Genomic DNA, 20930 nt, shown 5'->3' with positions numbered 1-20930 from the left:
CAAATCCAGCTTGTTGGCCTATTGCCACTTTTTCTAAATAAATAAATAAATATTGATACAATATAAACATTCATCATGTTCTTATGTGATAAGCTTGCAGAACACTTCAAAGGTAACTTCTAGCAGATTAGTGATATTGACAGTGTAGAAAATTGCTCTGCTTAAAAAAACTAATTCAACATATAAAAAGGTTTGAAAAACTCTAAATGAAAATATAAGTTTATTCAATATACTAATTACTGATAATATAAGCAATATTTTAATACGTTGTCCTTAACTATATAACTATGATTCTGAACATAAATGTTTAAATGCATATTTAAAAGATTTATGTACCGTATGTTTTTCTTTACTTATATATATGTGCATGTACATGCAAATTATCCTGCTCCAAAGTTTTTTTCTTTCTTTCTGTTGTTTCAGCTTCTCTTTTTGGCTTTTCAATCTCAGTTCTACCAGTGTTTTCCCGAAAATAAGACCCTGCCTTATATTTTTTTGAACCCCAAAATAAGCAGTTGGGCTTATTTTCAGGGAGGTCTTATTATTTGGGGGCACGTGGAGCAAGATGGGGCTCCTCTTGCCGTCTTATCTGATTTGCAGCTCTGAGTTTAAATATTTTCGGGGAGGGCTTATTTTCAGGGGGAGGCTTATTTTAGCACATGTGCTCAAAAGCCCTATTGGGCTTATTATCAGGGGATGTCTTATTTTCAGGGAAACAGGGCATGTTTTTCTTTTCTTTTTGCATATACATGCACACATGTTCCCCATAATGAATTTCAGCCTTTATCCATCTTCATGCTAGTTTCTGCTGAGGCTTAATGTTCATATCCTATTGTAATTTATCATTTCCTATTGTAGATTCTGCAGGAGGAGGAAATTACCTGGCCTGGTGGACCAACTTGTCCAGGCACGCCAGGAACACCTGATGGTCCTGGAGGCCCTGGGGGCCCACTGGTTCCTCTCTCTCCTTTAACACCCTCAGGACCCTGTCAAAAAAAAAAGACAAATACAGTTAGATATCGTTTGTAGGGAGCTTTCCTGCGGTCTTTTTAAAACTGGCAACAGCTTTGTAGAATTTGAGCCAAGGATCTTATCCAACCTTGTTTTCTGAAGTGCCTTTTAACAGGAGACATCAAGGACTTTGTTGTAAATTCTTCTCTGCAGAGAACTTCTGGGCTCTAATAACTTGCTAGCAGTCTCCCCCGCCCCCATGTTTCTAAATACTATCCGTTTTCCTTTTCTTGGTAGCCTACATACTTATGACTTTATAAAGCCCTTTACTTTAAATCTAATTCTCTTTTTCTAAAATGTTTGCATAAAAGTAAAACAATTTAAAGACCAGGCAAGTTGACCAAAGATTTTCTTAACCTTAAACTTTTCTTTACCTTAAACTTTACCCATGTGCCAAATCTCACAGCTTGGGAAGGGGTAAGCTGTGAGAATTGAAAGGGTGAAGATAAATCTCTCCTTTCTCATGACTTGGGGCTATTCTGAATTATATCAGAATCTAGCATGATTCTTTGCATGCATAGCATTTTCTGTGTTTTACCTCCATATGTTTTACTTTGAAACAATTTACTCTCATACTTGGCAGGATCACTGTGATCTGGAATGCTGATTACCTTACTTTTCCAGGCAGATAACCCTGGCAGTGCCTTTACTTAAAAAAAAAAAAATAGAATAAAGGTAAAACAAACTTGCAAAGAAAACTCATTGTTATGGAAAAGTACTTACTTCTTTGCCAGGTGTTCCAGATTCACCTTTCTCCCCCTAAACACATTAAAAAAAAATCAGAACTCTATTTGTATGCATTCTGGAGTTTTCTTATAGATAAATAGTAAAGTTTTCTTGGATCCTAATATCCATCACATTGAATTTTACCACCATCCAAAAAGGATAGTCACCTAAACCCTATAGGGCATGGGTGTCAAACTTGTGACATTGCAACGTCACATCATCACGTGACATAATGTGACTTTTTTCCCCTTCGCTAAACTGGGGGTGGGGGTGGCCAGCACATGATGCATCTGGCCCATGGGCTGTGAGTTTGACACCCCTGCTATATATGGCCCTAAAAGGAATATGCTGAGAGGACTTTTCTGTTACACTCCTCTACTGAGATGGAAATCAATAAAATGGACTACTTTCTGGATACTGCTGAGGGCCAAAATGGCCTACTGTAGATGTGTGCTGAGCCACTTCCTTATTGTATCATTGCCTAACAAAACTATGGCCCTAAAAGGAATGACTCTTATCTTCTAATGACCACTTATGAAGTGAAGAAATCAACAATGATCTGATATTCAACTTAAGCTATGACAGAGAGCAAAATTAGGTCTCTTTTAGATTTGCTGGTTCTTGGCTCGCAAAAGAATCATTCTCTTATGTCTCTAGACAGGTACTTAAGCTAATTCCTTGGCCTGCTCAACACTTACAAAAATATTTATTTATTTATTATTTATTTTTAGGAAAGGACAACAAAGACTAAATATGCCAAGTGTGAAATGCTGGCTCAGTGTTGGAAGGAAAATGGAGTGAGACAAGGAATGAAATTGAGACTGGCATCTCTAAAGAACATTCCTACTTTCTTTTTGGGTGGTGGTGGAATTAAAAGCAGTTTTCCCAAGAAAGGTTTATTTGGATTGGTATGTAGCTCTCAGAAAAACAAGGAATAGAGCTGGTGCCTCTGATGGCAGTTTTTAAATTTATACATAGCCCAAAACTGTTATTGAAATAGGGAGGAGAAACAGGGACCCTTCTTAAGAAATTTGGTTCTAATTTCTAGTTAAGAGATAGAAGTTTAGCTGAAATGCCTGAAGTATGTAAGAGGAAACTACCTTTCTCCCATCTTCTCCTGGGATCCCATCTTCTCCCTGTAAAGTAAACATCTTGTTCACATTTGTATTCCAGATTAATTTAGAAGCATATGCTATGATACTCTTACTATTAGACGAACGAAAGAAAACAGCACATTTTATTCCCTTTGCTTTTTTCCCACCCCAATACAGGCTTTGCCTGTCAGACCTGAAGCCCCACTTCTAGCAGGTCAGAGGGATCAGACCCCACACTCACATTCTTCCCATTCAGCCCAGGTTTGCCATCTTCACCAGATTTGCCCTGGAAAAAAATGTAGGAGATCAGCCAGCTAAGAGAGCTCTCACCAGCTTGACTGCAACAGGCATAAGGATCCTGCATAAGGCTCAAGGAACACACAGGATGGATGAATCCATACAGAATATATGACTTTGTTGCAACCAATGGTTAGTGAAGTAAACTCAAGTGAAGTGAAATTCAGTTAGATTCTTGTTAACAAGACATCTTCATCGGGTTTTGTCTTTCCCCAAAACTCTCATCCAGCAGCTGTTCCATTGGACCACATCAAAGAGTGGGACAGAAAACAGAATTATTTCACTGGTCTGGTTGACAGTGCAGCCATTTTGGATTTCTCCTCCTTGGAATTTGTTGCATTCTAGATGACAAGACAACTATAAATTTCCATGTGACTAATTATCCACAGACATTATAAAATCTATACAGTATAGTATTAATACTGTAGATGCCAGAGTTTTTATTTTTCTCCCTCCTTATCCCACATTTTCTCTCTCACTGTGTGTGTTTGTGTGTGTTGCATTCTGTTAAATTGTAAGCCTAAATTGGTAGATGGGAATTCAATTGCCAAGATCACCACACGAATCCAGCATTGAACAGAATTTAATTACCAATCACTTTAGCTCAAGATCACTCTCTATTAACTAATTTTGCTCCAGTTGTTAACCTAAATATTTTTTTAAATTTAAAAAGCAGAAATGGAAAACTTAAGTAATATATATCTTAAGTTTCTATATGGGCCTAGATAGCAAGGAAAGTACAAGAACATTCTCTCTACATTTTATGGCTGAGGTATACAGTACTACTGGTATATACAGTTGTGAGTTAGTCAACTGAGAAGTCAATTTGCCTTAATTTGTAGTCAACTGAGTGTTGATTCACTAGATCTGTGCAATTTACCCACTAGCAGCTAGGACCGGGATATATACGAGACCGCCTTCTGCCATCAACAGCCTCCCACCGGCCAATACGCTCCCACAGAGAGGGGCTCCTCAGGGTGCCGTTGGCCAAACAATGTCGACTGGCGACGCCCAGGGGGACAGCCTTCTTTGTGGGGTCACCAGCCCTCTGGAATGAGCTGCCCCTAGATGTGCGGATGATCCCCGACCTGCGCACTTTTTACCGCACCCTGAAGACCCTCTTGTTTCAACAAGCCGGACTAGCCTAACATGAATATGAATTTTAATGGGTGTATTTTAGTTTTAATTTGTGGGCCAAATTTTGGTATATTTGATTTTAAAGGTTTTTAAATCTTGTAAATTTTATGTGTTTTAATATGGCTGTACACCGCCCTGAGTCCTTCGGGAGAAGGGCGGTATAGAAGTCTAATAAAAGTAAAGTAAAGTAAAGTAAAGTAGCAGAGGCCATCTGCGATGATTAGCAAAGACATGACGGCCCACTTAACAAATGCTCCTACTGGAAAATATGCATATTGGCTTTCAGCCCCATATGTTGCATACGGGCAGTGGATGCACAGCAGTCTTTTAAGCATTTCACTTACAGGCAGTCCTGGAGATCCTGGTGGGCCAATTGCTCCAGGAGGACCTTGCTCTCCACGATGACCTTGCAAGCCCTATTTTTAAAAAAACAAAAAAACAAAAACAAAAACAGACGGTTGTGGATATGCTGAATAGAATATGAGAAAGCTTCCCAATATGAGAAAGAATGCTAATTAAGCTCTACGCAGATTATCCAGAAATCAATTAAACATGAGGAAAATAGCCGCTTATCTTATTTAGGCTTGTCAGAGGTCAGTGATTTCTTTATACTTACATCTCGACCAGGGTCACCCTGCTTTCCTGGATCACCCTAAGAAAATAAAGCAAGGATGCAATCAGAAGTCAGGGATTGAACTGTGCCTTGTGCTCACGTCATTGTCTTTTACCTGCAGTTCCCCAAAATATTTATTTAAATATATTTGCTAAATTTGTGCACCTCACCTCACCTCACCAATCCAACCCAACGCACCGCATATTGTGGTCCAGTGTGCTATATGAACCCAGTTTCAATCTCCTAAATGAGGTTATTAACTTCCTTTTTTCTAGGTGACAAATAGTGACAAATGGCTATAGTGATGATCTCATAAAATTTACATAACATTTGTACAGTAGTATCTAAGCTTCAACACATCAAAAACATAATTTCTTTATATTGTTCTGCTTAATAATGCCATGAAAATAAAACTTGCATATATAAAATCAATTAGTATGCTCCAGTAAAGACCAATGATAATTAACTTTTATATTTTGGAACTAACAAGATGATCCTCAATGTGACTCCCTTATTGTGAGCATTGGTATCAGTACAAAATGTTCAAAATATTCCTTTGGACTTAGCAGCAGCTTCCCATAAACAGCTGACTTTGCTAAGAGAAATGCAGCATCATTGTGGCTTAACAACTGTTAAATCTAAGAGCTGCAGTCCTGATATACCTGAAGGCATCAAGTATCAGACTTACTCTTTGGCCTAAAGGACCTATTTGTCCAGGTTTTCCATCCAAGCCATTCCGACCATCCAGGCCTGGAGGACCTCGATCACCCTGAGGAAAAATTTAAATGAATAAATGAACGAGAAAACAACCATGGCAACAAGTAAGAGCTGTGGGAATTAATGAAATTACTGCTCATGAGACCATGGACATTGACCGTTCAATAATTTTGACAAAATCCACTTTTATCTGCAATAATGGAGGCTACTTTGTTTTTCTTTTTAAAAAGAAAAAAAAACACTAAGGTTCTCTCTAAATTCTGTATGAAATATCAGATCTTGTAGCTTTATAAAAATATTTGGTGGGCTATTAGGGATTTCGCCAGTGTCTTTTCTTTCATAATATCTTCTAATGAATGATAAAATCAGAACTCTTACCTTCTCTCCTACTGGGCCTCGATCTCCAGGGTCACCCTGAAAAATGAGACAGTTGACAGACCATCTAATTAAAAAATGATTATGCAGACTGGGCCCTCTGTTATTCAATAATCCCAGAGGAAGCAACAGCATTACATTCCCTTCTGAAGCTTATGAAAAAGGAAAAAAAAAACAACGACTTACACGAACTCCAGGGACCCCTCTGGCACCTTCAATTCCCTGGAAGAGAGGGGATGCAATTCTCTTATGAGAAAGGAATGGTTGATACTAGTTCCCTGGATTGTAGACTTACAAGCCTTCCCAAAACCTCTTACCATCTCCCCTTACTACTGTTTATACTACAAAGGACTTGGTCAAGCCGTAATTTCATCTCGCGCTCTTCATATTTCATTCTCTCACTGCATTAAGAGTGTATTGATAGTTACCAGCATATCACATTTCCTAATTAGTGAATTCTTTTCTGTGAATTTCAGAAGCAGAGGGCTTACTCTGTCTATTTGAGTTTGAAGCCTGATTATGATTATTCTCAATTACAAGAAATTCTTTCAATACCAGAGAAGATTATCTGTTTCAAAAGCTTACCTCCATCTCAAATCCTGGAGTGATGCTAGAAAGGGAAGGATTAAAAGTGCCAATTCCTTCCCTCCATGTTTAACTGCATGACTAGAATAGCTGAAGCAGGCACCATATTTCCTTCTTTAAAGATGCAGCGTGGCAGCTGGAACCTACCCGTTCTCCTGGCAGGCCAGGTAAACCAACTTCTCCTTTTGTTCCTTTCATGCCATCCTCTCCAGGGTCTCCTGGCTCCCCCTAAAATGGAAAAAGACAACTAGCACACAAGTAGTTTTATTTTTTTTATAAACTAAATCACAGAAACTAATTTTAAGGTATCCAAAGAATCCCAGTTTCTTTGAGGCAAACTAGATATGACATTAAATGCATTTTTACAAAATGGACAAATTTTATTAAATTCCTTCAGCAGGTGAAGAAAAATACCTAACAAGTATCACAAATTAAGCAGGAGTGCAAAGAAAGAATTAAAATATTATTTTAAAATGCTCAAACTATTTAGATTCAGAAAACTGGTATATAAAGTGAGTTATTATAGGAATACATAAAAATGTCCAGATTGAGAAAATGAGTAATATTTTCTCAGAATAGTATACAGGATATGCTGGAAAGATCACTCCACACTGGGATATTTCCCTCCCATTTGCTGTAAGGTAGGGATCCGATAGCTGCAACCCATTATGTCTCGCCCACCACGCATGTGTGCGCAGCCCCCTGCACGCGCCCTGCCCCCACACATGCACGTGCATCCCAACTGCATGCACACGTGGCTCAACCACATGTGCCCCACCCCCCATGCATGCGCAGCAGAGACCTGAAGACCAGCTGGCCAGTGGGAGGCACATGTGCGGTGGAGCTGAACTGGGGCAATGGCAGAGGGGAAAACTGATGTGTTTTCTCTTTTCTGTAAGAATTCTGCAAAGTACTGAATGGGCTGGAAAAATACCTAATTATGTTGTGAAGTTAGGATGAATGATGTACCGTAATAAAACTGAATGAAAGTTATCTGATTTTGTGGAGTTGATCACTGCATACAGGGAAGCAAAGATAAATGAAACAATTGAAAAGAATTTGAGAAATGGTGAAATGGTAGATTAGTATGATTATGCATGAAAGTAGGAATCTATGGCTGGTAGCAGCTACATATACTCAAATGAATAGTGTGTATGGAAAGAATTTTGGATTAATTTTGGAAAAAATTATGCAGAGTTCTGAATAAATATGATTTAGGGAAATATATACCATATTGAATGAGTGACACAAATGCATGGATATGAATGAGATGAAAGAGTATAGAAAAGTAAAAGGAACCAGAGACAAGGAACTACCGTAGCTTAGAAAAAGGTTGCTTTCAAATATGTTCTCAAGTCTATTAATGGCAAATGAATGACTATAAATCTAAAAGCATGACTGATCTCATTCTTTATGATGGAAGACCAGGAGAATCAGTGAAGGGAATGGTGATGAGACTTTCTGAATGTGGGGTTGGCCATCTTTTGGTATGTAAAAAGTGGATCTTAGGAAAAATGGGTAAAGAAAGAAATGAAGGAAACAAATGAATGTAGATTGATTGCAAGAAGAGGAAGGAGAAGTCCTCTAGGAAAATAATTTAATCTCTCATACAGAATATATTGGTAGTGAATGAAGCAAAAGAAGATCTGGAAGCTGCTTGCAACAGAATACAAAGAATTATATTACAGAGACACACAGATGTACATGGATTTATATTAATGGAACAACCGATGCTTGGTAGAAAAATGAGGTGACAAGGTTATTGATGAGAAAGAATACACGCGAGAAAATGATTACTGCCAGAAATTATGATAAGAGAAAAATGACTTTTCTTCTTCTTGATACACTTTATTGTCTTTTAATTCTTTTATTTACAAGTTGCCTAGCATTGCTAGGAGTTGATCAACTTGAACTTAAAATAATAAATGAATACATAAAAATATGTATATTTTTGCAAAGAATATAATCAAAATGACAAGGAATGGTTAACATTAAAAATAATTAAAATGCATGAAAATTTTGTTGGAAATGTATTTTTTATATGTGGGCAAAGACGAGTAATTATGAAGTCTCAAAAATTGTAATGAGGTTTTATCCTAAAAGTAATTTAGGATAAAATTGAAGTAGAATAATGCAGGAAGGATATTAGAGAGATTTGCATAAGAATAATAACTATACCCAGAAGAAAGGAACTGAGATGCTATAAACATTCATATTTGAGATAGATACCATGCAAAATAAGTAATAAATGCCATGAGAATATTGAAAAATGATGATATAATTGGAGAAAGATTAAAATATGGATTTTTTTGCTTCTGGAGTAGCTGTGTGATTTGTTTAATCTATATATGAAATCTGGATCTTTGCCTGATGATTGGAAGAATGCCATTATTCTTCCCTTATACAAAAGAAAAGTAGCAGAGTAAATACACAAACCACATGGGAATTAATTGATCAAGTGTGCTGTCTGGGAAGGCATATGGTAGAATTCTGATCTAAAATGTATGAAGGAACAACATTTCAAAAGTGCAGTGCAGCTTTTGTTGACAGTGCTGATCATATTTTTGCTCTTTAGCAAATCACTGAGAAATGTAAAAACATAAAAGGTTTGTTTATTGGAAGTGATTAAGAATGGTATATTATAGAAAGGGAAAGATATTCCCAAGTATGAGAATAAATAGAATGCTTGGCAAATCAATCGATATTGAACCCAGATTAAGACCATAATGCCTTAATTGTTTAATATATTTATAGACAAATGTATGAGGATTGCTTGAGGCAACGTTATAAGTCTGCTGTTGGAGATGTAAATGTATACTTAATTATGTACAGAGATAAGACTGTTCTGTAGTGAACCTAGATAATTTGAAGCAAATAATAGGCCCTTAAAATGTAGTAACAAGTGAAGCAGGAAAAATGGTACCAATAAACCTATAGGACAATCTAGTTGCTCCATGTTTCATTCTATTCTGTTTTATTTGTTTTCTTCATATTCTATTTTATTTTACTTTGCTGGCTAATTTTGCCTATTTTACTGCCCCCTGTACATAATTAAACAATCATGACACTCTAAGCAGCATAGCATTTAAGTCAAGCTACCCCAAAATAGAAGACATAATGGTGAAAAAGAAAAATTGTAACAAAACAAGTCCAGGCTCTACCTAAATCATCAAAGTTACTAAAAAATGACAAACAAGACATGTCAAGAAAACAAATCCTATATAATTTATTTACAAATCAAAGTGAGGAGCATGGATCTTAGAATTATTGTCACTACAGACTAATATTGTTTTTGGCAAGGAAAATAGCATGACTAATTGCAAGCTATAAATGGACAATGAGAAACTAGACACAGTGGCTGAATCTGTATTCCTAGAATGTTTATTCAAGAAAAGCCAGTGGATGAAGATACTGTAAGATGTACAAAACTGATAGGAAGATAGTGGGGCAATTTGTAGGTTGTTGTGTAGAATGAAAGTGTATTGAAAGAAGCAAAAACAGCTGTGTATATAAGACTGTGCTTCTGCTAATGCTATTACAGTCAGTTTTGAGATAGGATGATGGGATGAGCGGTCAGAATATGAATATTCATAGACTGGAATAGATCAGCCAATGGGGACTGTTTAGATAGACATGGTAACAGGTCAACCAATGGGGACTGTTTAGATAGACATGGTAACAGGTCAACCAATGGGGACTGTTTGGAAACTGAAACATAATATTTCAGTAATTTCAAGTAATAACCAAAAGCCACATGGGTTTGTCAAAAACAGATCATGCCAGACTAATCTTATTGCATTCTTTGACAAAGTGATAAAATTAGTGGACCAGAAGAATGCTGTCAATATAATTTACTTGGACTTCAGTAAAGCATTTGATAAAGTAGACCATAACCTACTACTAGATAAAGTAGAAAAATGTGGGTTAGAGAGAATCACCACCAGATGGATTCATAACTGGCTGACCAACCGCATTCAACGTGTAGTCCTCAATGGAACTGCATCTACATTGAGGGAAGTATGCAGTGGAGTACCCCAGGGCTGTGTTTTAGGCCCAGTGCTCTTCAACATCTTCATCAATGACTTGGACAAGGGGATAGATGGGAAACTCATCAAATTTGCAGATGACACCAAGCTGGCAGGAATAGCCAACACCCCAGAAGATAGACTCAAGATACAGAAGGATCTTGACAGACTTGAACATTGGGTGCTATCTAACAAAATGAAATTCAACAGTGAAAAAAGCAAGGTTCTACATTTAGGGAAGAAAAACAAAATGCACAGGTACCGTATATGTGGTACCTTGATCAATAGTAGTAACAGTGAGAGGGATCTTGGAGTCCTAGTGGAAAACCATTTAGATATGAGCCAGCAGTGTGCAGCAGCTGCCAAAAAAGCCAACATAGTTCTGGGCTGCATAAACAGAGGGATAGAATCAAGATCACGTGAAGTGTTAATATCACTTTATAATGCCTTGGTAAGGCCACACTTGGAATATTGCATTCAGTTTTGGTCGCCATGATGTAAAAAAGATGTTGAGACTCTAGAAAGAGTGCAGAGAAGAGCAACGAAGATGATTGGAGGCTAAAACATATGAAGAACAGTTGCAGGATCTGGGTATGTCTAGTTTAATGAAGAGAAGGACTAGGGGTGACATAATAGCAGTGTTCCAATATCTCAGGGGTTGCCACAAAGAAGAGGGAGTCAAACTATTCTTTAAAGCACCTGAGGGTAGAATAAGAAGCAATGGGTGGAAACTAATCAAGGAGAAAAGCAATTTAGAACTAAGGAGAAATTTCCTGACAGTTAGAGCAATTAATCAGTGGAAAAACTTGCCTCCAGAAGTTGTGAATGCTCCAACACTGGAAATTTTTAAGAAGATGTTGGATAACCATTTGTCTGAAGTGGTGTAGGGTTTCCTGCCTGGGCAGGGGATTGGACTAGAAGACCTCCAAGGTCCCTTCCAACTCTGTTATTCTATTCTATTCTATTCTATTCTATTCTATTCTATTCTATTCTATTCTATTCTATTCTATTCTATTCTATTCTATTCTATTCTTTGTTTGTATGGGGCCATAAGAGACAGTTTGGAGTCTGGGTGTGGCTTAAACTTGCTGAACTGTACATAAGAGTTGGTTTGACCTCTGTACAATATATTAACCTCTCTATCTCTCTACTCTGTAATGACTTGCTTCTATGAATATTACTTCTGTGTTCCTGATTTTGTATGCTGAATTCTGCTGTATGGTATTGTATATAAAGATGTTTCTTATGTAGTTGAATCCTGCAGAATTATTTAATTGTGTCTGATTGTGTGTGCTGCCACAAACTCTGACAGAGCGTTTGGTCAGGAGAATTGTAAAAGTAAATTCAGTGTTGTAGGAATTGCTTACTTAACAAGTGGTAAAATAAGATGAAATACAATCCACGTTGGGACTTTATAGCAGGATTACCTTTTCACCTTTTTGCCCTCCTTCTCCAGGTCCCACACCAACCTGTAGACCAGAAATGAAACAGTACATCAGGCATATGCAGAATCAAGGTTTAAAACAACACATTGGAAACAAAAATATGGCACTCACAGTTTGGCCTGGAGGACCCGGCTCTCCCTGCAGAGAAAAGAGGACAAGAAAGCAACAATGATTAAAATAAGAAGAGGGAATTTTATAGTGCTTGTAATATGTTTCTTTTTTTCTTATGGATGGCATTATACACATTTAATAAATTGAAAGATAGCTAGTTCTTATTTGGTGTCCAAAAATCACTGGAGACATTCCTCAAATATCTTTTTTCTGCAATCTGTAGTGATTGCCCAGGTATTTGCAATTCAGACATAGTAAACCAAGTACAGGAACCCAAGAGAAGGCACAGAAAAAGAACAACATGGATGGAGTGGAGAAACACTGCTATGTCTACCACTACTTCCTCCTCTATGACTTCTGGGTCAGCTGTTGCCTCACAGAAGTAGGTGCTACAGAGCCCTTGGAATAGCAATAGCAATAGCACTTAGACTTATATACACTTCACACTGCTTTTTACAGCCCTCTCTAAGCGGTTTACAGAGTCAGCCTATTGTCCCCAACAATCTGGGTCCTCAGAAGGAATGGAAGGCTGAGGCAACCTGGAGCCTGGTGGGATTCGAACTGCCAAATTGCAGCCAACAGTCAGCAGAAGTAGCCTGCAGTACTGCACTCTAACCACTGCATCACCACGGCTCTTGGAATCTAAGCCAGTAATTGTTGCCGGTCACACACTACCTTTTGTTTTCCTCCACATTTTGTGCGAACTAGAATAAGCATATACTATACCTAAGCTACAAAAATCTGGATGACTATTACATATCTGCAGAGAAATTGCTTTTTTCTACAATGGTAGAGAAGAAGTATGTGTGTGACCATATGTTTTCCTCTTTCATGCTCTCAACTCCTGCACTCTGGATGGGTACTTGGAGCCTGGGGTTTCTCAGCAGGGGGTGGGCATCTGAGAGATATGCTTTGAGGTCCACAAAGCTTTACTTTGCCTAACAGAAATGAATTCTTGCCCTTGTATTTCATGTTTTCAAGGATGGATGCAGAGGGGCTTTGTGCTTTTGAGCGAAACATCTTCTCAATTTGCAGGTCTATTCTTTATACCTGTTTAAATATTATTATTATCAAACTGTCCTTTTTTGCCTAGGAATCACTTGCTCCCAACTTGTAGCTTCAGTCCTTGCAACCTGGTTAAGAGGAAAACAGACACTACCCTCAAGAATAGGCTGGTTCTATATTTGTGGTCAGTTTCAATATATAGCAACCTGGAAACCAAATAGTAGATTTAGACTGGGAAGAACAAACTTGAGTAAGAAAAAGGTTCCTTGAAAGTGGCATGGTGACTTACGGGACTCCCTCGATCACCCTTTGACCCTGATGGTCCAGGGCTGCCCTGTAAAAGAAAAGAATATTTTTGTAAACTGGACAATGTTCAGCAGTCAAACTCTGCAATGACACTTGAAAATGGGAATGAGCTCTTACGTTTCTCCCATCTTCACCTGGGTCTCCCTGGTCTCCCTTCTCACCAGGAAGGCCTCTGATGCCTGGCGGACCCTGTGAAATAAAAAATAGAAATGAAGAACCTATAGAATCAGATAATTTCATACATGGAGACATCTTTTTTGGAATTGGCTAGTCAAGGATGGGGCTTGAAAAAATAATGCTAGAAAATAATCAAACTTTATACAAGATTGTGGGACTAGTAGATTATAATAAACTGTCAGTCTATATAGGAGAAGAAGAAGCAGAGCCATGTGGTGGAGTTAAGAGAGTAATCAATCTGGCATCATTGCATTGCCACATACAATCCAAGTTCACACACACACTCCAAATTCTATTAACTCTTATGTAGTACCAATTTAGTATTGACTGTGAGTTGACTGAATTCCTGTGTATAGGCTTGAGCAATAAATCTTTTTCGAACGGCAACTTAAGGTATGGCCCTGATACTTTGCACCTGACAGTCTACAGCAAGAGTGGGTTCTAATTTTTTTTACTACCGGTTCTGTGGGTGTGGTTTATTTTGTGGGCATGGCTTGATGGTCATGTGACTGGGTAGGCGTGGTCAACTCAATGTCACTCACGTCAAGGGGAGTCATAGTTTTTTGACCACGCCCCTTGTTTCTTCCTCTCAGGCTCACTTTCGACTCAGTCGGCCTGAGAGAAACATCTCTAGCAGATCTGGCTTTCAGCCATTGTCTGTTCGATTATCTCAGAGTCACTGTGAGTTTTTTGACTAAACAATTCTTTAGGATTTAGCAGAGGTACTGGTCTACCAGGCTTTTAACTGCTTGCAGAGCGTATCGGTCTACTCATTTGTTTTTGGAGCGTTCTGGTCTACCTATTTGTTTTTTGAGTACACCGGTATACCCATTTGTTTTTGGAGCGCACTAGTCTACCACCACACTGCCTTTTACCGCTGATCAGCTGTAGGGCGACCCTTTGAAGCGCACTGGCAAGAGTTTAAACAGTTTTTTGCCGCTCTGCCACCACGGAGAGGATCGGAAACTGCTTTCAGGTAGCTTGGCCTTAATTGCCAATCTACCACCGCCGAGTGGTTTACAAGGAGCGGATCGGTTCTAGCCTATCAGTTGGGAGGCTTCTTGGCTTCTCAATTTAAAGCTACGGTGTCTTGCTTTTTTTTCTCTCTCTCTCTTCTTTGTCAAGTGAACCCTGATTTTTTCCTTCTAGCTGATCAGCTGGGACTCGGGAGGCAGCAAATAGATTGAGGGCAGAGCCAGGCAGAGGTGGTATTTAATGATTCTCCGAACTACTCAAAATTTCCACTACCGGTTCGCAAGAACTGGGGAGAACCGGTAGCAACCCACCACTGGTCTACAGGTTTAGCCCCTGTGAGCAATGTCAATCCATACTGCTGATGCAAACAAGTCTTGCACACTGCTGATACCAGCACCCTTTCAAGCTAGATGCAGACAAAAACTTTAGAGGAGGAAAGCATTCTTTAGTTTCAGGCTCAGGCTCAGGCTCAGGCTCAGGCAACAACAACAAAAAGTCATTTACTTTACTGCCAAACTGAAAAGATGCCTGGCAGTTTAATACATAAAATATTAAGTTTGATATTTGAACTCATAAACTCAGATACATAATCAGTTCAAAAATATCATTTCCAAATGGCCTCCAAAGGCAGCCCCATGCACTGAAGCAATGCAATGCTATCCAACCTCTGGGAATTTACAACACTGCTTATACTTCCTTTTCTCATTTTAACAGAATCTCTTGGGTTGTGATACTTACCCGTGGACCTTTCTCTCCAGGTTTCCCAGATAGGCCTGGCTCACCCTATGGAAAAAAGAAAATGCAGTAAATAAAATAAAATAAAATAAATAGTAGCATCAGAGTGGATAATAAATAAGTTGAGACAATTACTTACAGAGATTCCTTCCTCTCCTTTATCACCTCTTTCACCCTAAAATCCACAGCAGAAAGATTATATCTTACCATTGCTTCTATTATACACTCGGTGTTTGAATATACTTAGTGTCCTAGCTTTGCAATCGTGTACGCCTATGAAAATGAACCTGGCCTTCCAGGAATTAAGTTCTGCTAAACAAGTTAGATTGGAAGAGTATATCTTCTGGTGACCTGAGAAGAAATTAATCCAGTTTTGAGATCACTAGTGATGTGATGCTCAAAGATGATGTGCTAATATTGTGATGGCACTCTTTTAAAGGTTTCTATGGAAGTCGTGTCCTTGCAGCTTTACCAGTTCTGCTATTAGACATGATTGAGGTACTCTCAATCAGTTATGTGAGGCAATAAGATTTATAATGAATCCATTGGATCACCATTCTAACTGAAGACTGTTTACAGCTACAGTACTACTGATGTAACAGTTAAAAAATATAGAGGACAGTATGAGTTTAGAAATGAATATTTATGTTGCCTAGATATCAAATCCAAGAAAAGGTAGAGTTGTTCCTTACCTCTTTTCCTCGTGGGCCGGTTGGTCCTGCAGGACCTGGTCTTCCTGACTCTCCTCTCTCCCCTGGCTCTCCTGGATCACCCTAAGGAAGTGAACCATCCCAAGGAGGGTAACACAGGTAACAGAATTGGAAGGGACCTTGAAGGTCATCTAGCCCAATCCCCTCCTCACGCAGGAGACCTATACTAGGGATTCGAACTACCGAACTGCCGATCTTTCTGATTGACAAGCTCAGTGTCTTAGCCACTGAGCCACTCTTAGCCACTGAGCCAAGTGGGGGGGAATAAACTAAATACAGCAAAATTCTGAAGCAAACTAAGTCTAATGACTAACATTCAGAAAAATAAGCTGAGAAACCTTCTACTCCCACTTTGATTACTATCTAATTACTATCTAATAGTAACAGCCCCACCAAAACACCTTCCAATAGTCTATCAAAAGTCTAAGCTGAAGGTAACCCAATGCATTCAACCAGATCTATAGCTGAGTGTAATGTGTCTTGCTGCTGCTAAAAACTGTGCCTTTCCGTTAACAACAACTTGAAGAACACTCCCAAATTGTCCACCTACCCAAGACTGATTATGTATCATTACCATACCCATGTAAAATCCACCCACCTATCCCAGAACCCAAATCAACATCCTTTTCCTCCCTTCCTCCAATGCCCAATAATCACCTTTGGGCCAATTTTGCCAGCCAGTCCTGTGAGTCCCTGAAAGAAAAAAGAAAACGGATAATTATTATGGTTCAAATGATTAAGTCAGGAAAACTGCATAAGGAAGGTTGTTGCACAAGGACTAATAAATATTCCATGAAAAAAAGCAGAGTTTTATTACCTATTAGTGGCTGCAAGAATACATACATTGCTCTGCATTCTGTAGTGAATGCACAAACAGATTAGGCCTGTATCTACTATTTCTACAAAGAGAAGTGATACTTGAGCCTTCTTTTATTAGACATGATGGAGCTAGGAGCCAAAGTATTGCACTGATGTCAGCTCATTAAATTGAAATGCAACTAGGGAGTCTAGTGGTCTATTTTACAGGGATTCCTTTTCTGTCTGAATGAAAAAAGGGAGAAAAACAGAGCTTTAAAGATGGCATGAATTTAGGACTCACATTTTCTCCTTGTTCTCCTTTTGGGCCGGGTAGGCCAGGGACACTAAGACCAGGAGGTCCCTGAATAAAAAAAAATTAAAAAAAAGGAATAGAAACACTTAAAAGATTGTCATATATTCATATATGAATATTCATATCCATCATTATGAATAAGGTATTATCTTTAAGATCAGCTTCATAAATATTGAGAAGATTTGGAAAATGTTCTGTAATGAAAAGAAATTGAATCACAAAGAGTATTTGGGGGGGTATTCATCAATGAATTGAAATATGTCTGGTGAAAGATCTGATGAAATGGTGAGACTCTGAAGAGCCATATTTGGAAAGAAGAAATATATTCTCCACTTCTATCAAAGAAGAACCATCATCCCATTCTAATAATGAAGCCAACAGTAACTTTCACAGCCATCTTAGCCTGGTCCTCACTTTTGCTCTCCAAGGCAGATAGTCCTATAAGGTAATATCAGGCTATATCTAAAAGTGAAAACAAGCCTTGGCAGAAATCGAAGCAATCAACATCCCAGTTTACTGTTCAGCAGGGGAAAAAAAAATCAACTTTATTTATTTATTTAATTTATTTATAAAATTAATTGGCTGCCCACCTTATCTCAGGGTTACATTGATCGTTTTATCGGGCTGCATTATCATAATCAATGTATTATGATATCTCATCATAACCTTGAATACTCACACGTTCTCCTTTGTCCCCAGCATCTCCTCTAAGTCCAGGTGGACCTTCAGGTCCTATAATGCCTCTTTCTCCCTGAAAACAGGAAAACAATCACAACATCAATGTTCCATATTGGCATGACAGTATTCCTACTTCCCATGTGATACATTTAAGTTGAGCATTGCTTTTTCTTATTAAATCAAATTACAAAATGAAACTACTGGAAAAAGAGAGCCACAATAGTCTCGTGAAATAGTTTCTTTAAGTCAACTTCCCTGCTACAACTAATATAAATTAAAATAAAATACACTACTCTGTGTATTTCTTACATCTGTAACAAGAGATTTGTTCCTGTGCAGTTACCTTATCTCCTTTGATTCCAGAAATGCTGGATGCCTAGAAGAAATATAAAAAAGATAACTGCTGAGACCTTTTCAGATCATATTCCAGAAATGCAAACTTGCAAAAAGGCACTTCCTAATGGATAGGATAGCATGAACATTTATACAATTATGAACGTAACTATGCCAGGACGGATGGATAATGAAGTTCTCCATAGCTGACTTGGTCAGATGAAGAACAAATATAGTCTTTTCTAGACCAGGCATTAAGCAACCAGAAAAAGAAAAAGAGAAAACTAGAATGAAGATGAAAGGTGTTTTACCCACTCTAGCTGTTTATGATATTTATGATGGCTGATTACAATGGGGCACTTACCGGCAGACCGGGTATACCAGGCTCTCCTCTCTCTCCCTATGGCAGAAAATGACACAGGAAACATGTTAGGGCAGCCCAAATTGTTTAAGTCTTATCATAAGGTTTTACCACTATTGATCTCCACTGATAACTTTATAACCTCATAATCATCAGGCAAAGCACTGCATCTTCACTCCCTTCGCTCATTATAAGACCACATCTTAGTTTTACTGGGAGTTATGATCAATAAACTGGACTCCTAAGAATCTGAGAGTAAAATTTCATTCAGCCCATTGTATATTATATTGTTGTGTGGGAACAGGCCACTTCTCATGTTAATTTGCATTTCAGTAAGCTCTGGATACATGAGTGCATTGTCAACTGTTTTCACCAGAGATACACGCCAGCCATTCAGAGCTCTATAGGTCAGACCTACACAAATTTGTGGCTCACCAGATAAGTTTTCCAATATTCCAAATGATCAAATCTGAGCCAATTTCATAGTAGTAAGAACTGGAAATTAGTATTAATGTAAGGAGAAACAGTCAAAAGCAATGCAAGGATTCAACTATTAATACTGTTCTTACATAAATGGGAATGGCAGGTTACATTACTAATTCCTTTCAGATTCAAGAGCCCTGCTGTGTAAGCATATTTCCAATATAAATTAGAGCATTTGCCATAGGTCTAAGATCCTTACTTGTTCTCCTCGAGGCCCAGGTGGTCCTTGTAAGCCCTATTTTTTTTTAAAAAAAAGGGGGGGGAAGAGTTATTATTCAGAATAACCATGGATCTCATGCTAGGCAGCAGTAACAGGAGGAGTTCTTGAAGTCAGTTATGGGAATAAAGGTGAATTATTGGCCAACATTAAGAAGAGTCCTTATTTTGGAGGATTACACAGGCAGGAAAAAGTGTACCTTAGTAATGAGAGGATTCAAAGTGATAAAAATATATATTTTTATTATTGCATAACTGAACTGCAGCATTAAGATTACTTTTTGAGTGTCACTTATGATGGGAAATAATTCTTTTTGGTTTGGCCTTGAATTTTCAGGTTTCAGATAAACCTAGATCAAGAAACCTAAATTTCTACTGAGAAGCTGCAACAAATGGAAAAGAGGAGGATGAAGTGGAGAAATATAAAGTAGGAAGTTTGTCAACCCTCCCTACAATCACTGATTCCTTTTGGAAGGCATTCTAGGTCCCCACATGCTCTGAAAAGGCAAAACATGCTTGAAGACTCTGGGAGAAAAAATAAGTGTGCAGAAAAAAAAAACATGTCTGTTTTTTACTTCTCCATTACAACTCATGATATTTCACCATCATTTGCAATTGTCCAATAGATCCCCTCATTCCAAAGAATAAAGTCAATTTTTAGTACAGAAAATTCAAGACACAATTCAACATGTTTTATCCTTTCTCTAACCTTTCCTCAAGTTGCTTCTTTTTGGACTCACCAAATCATCTTTGAACTATTGCACTCAAAAAGAGAGATAGGAGGAGGAGAATTGTTCCCAGATAGACAATATTTCACCAATAAGACCAAAACTCAATCAACGCTTCTGTCTCCCAGAAATACAAACTGTTGATTTATGTCTAGATTTTACAGCATTATGAGATATTGAGATTAAAAAAACTCCTACACTTACATCTCTGCCAGATGGACCAGGACGGCCTGAGGGACCTTGTTCTCCCTAAAATGAAAAAGTACTGTAAACATGTAGTTTATGTGAAATATTCCTAATTTTATCATCTGAACAAACCTGGCAGATAATTTAGACTTAGAAGCAAAACTTTCTTAGTTCAAATCTTAATTTTTAGCCATTAGGCCATACTGTTTTTTCCAGAGAAACCTATCCAAATTACTATTGGATTAGGTTATTCCTTGATATAATATGGGACAGTGCAGTGACTCAATGGTTTGGCTGGAGAGCTGGCAGTCCAGATTTGAGACCTGAATGCCATGTGATATGATGGGGTGAGTTTATTTATTTATTTATTTATTTATTTATTTATTTATTTACTCCTATTTCTATACCGCCCTTCTCCAAATAGGACTCAGGGCGGTGAACAGCCAAAGTAAAAAACAGAACATACAAAATTTAAAAGCAGTTTAAAATAATTAAATATTTTGGCCGTAAATTAAAACAACCCAATTTAAAATCAATTTAAAATTTAACTCAAGCCAGCCCAGCTAGTTGAAATAAATGGGTTTTCAGGGCCCAACGAAAAATCCGGAGGTCTGTTATTGTACGTATCTCTGGGGGGAGGTTGTTCGAGGGGGTGGGCGCCGCCACAGAGAAGGCTCTCCCCCTGGGAGTCGCCAGCTGACATTGTCTGGTGGACGGCACCCTGAGGAGGCCCATTCTGTGCGAGCGTACTGGCCGGTAGGAGGCTATTGGTGGCAGAAGGCGGTCTCGT

General features: G+C 38.3%; 1 protein-coding gene across 4 annotated transcripts in view; it reads right to left on the bottom strand.

Moving 5' to 3' along the window:
- COL7A1 (collagen type VII alpha 1 chain) overlaps positions 1-20930 on the bottom strand; it is a 125072-nt gene that overhangs the window by 49622 nt on the left and 54520 nt on the right. For all 4 annotated transcript variants that reach the window (XM_034431483.3, XM_034431482.3, XM_087883725.1 and 1 more), the window contains exons 47-70: positions 20159-20203; positions 19210-19245; positions 18531-18566; positions 18177-18209; positions 17835-17906; positions 17144-17203; positions 16702-16737; positions 16027-16107; positions 15474-15509; positions 15338-15382; positions 13565-13636; positions 13431-13475; positions 12137-12163; positions 12008-12049; positions 6703-6783; positions 6157-6192; positions 5974-6009; positions 5567-5647; positions 4882-4917; positions 4610-4681; positions 3073-3117; positions 2838-2873; positions 1735-1770; positions 882-986 (exon numbers count right to left, since the gene is read on the bottom strand). In XM_034431483.3, the coding sequence (XP_034287374.2) occupies positions 882-986; positions 1735-1770; positions 2838-2873; positions 3073-3117; positions 4610-4681; positions 4882-4917; positions 5567-5647; positions 5974-6009; positions 6157-6192; positions 6703-6783; positions 12008-12049; positions 12137-12163; positions 13431-13475; positions 13565-13636; positions 15338-15382; positions 15474-15509; positions 16027-16107; positions 16702-16737; positions 17144-17203; positions 17835-17906; positions 18177-18209; positions 18531-18566; positions 19210-19245; positions 20159-20203 (1230 nt within the window). The remainder of the gene's footprint in view (positions 1-881; positions 987-1734; positions 1771-2837; positions 2874-3072; positions 3118-4609; positions 4682-4881; positions 4918-5566; positions 5648-5973; positions 6010-6156; positions 6193-6702; positions 6784-12007; positions 12050-12136; positions 12164-13430; positions 13476-13564; positions 13637-15337; positions 15383-15473; positions 15510-16026; positions 16108-16701; positions 16738-17143; positions 17204-17834; positions 17907-18176; positions 18210-18530; positions 18567-19209; positions 19246-20158; positions 20204-20930) is intronic.

The sequence above is a fragment of the Pantherophis guttatus genome, chromosome 2, assembly GCF_059756535.1.
Source record: "Pantherophis guttatus breed Tessera chromosome 2, ASM5975653v1, whole genome shotgun sequence".
In the NCBI taxonomy this organism is placed as follows: domain Eukaryota; kingdom Metazoa; phylum Chordata; class Lepidosauria; order Squamata; family Colubridae; genus Pantherophis; species Pantherophis guttatus.
Note: the sequence above shows the minus strand (reverse complement) of the source record. Positions and strands in the feature narration are given on the sequence as shown.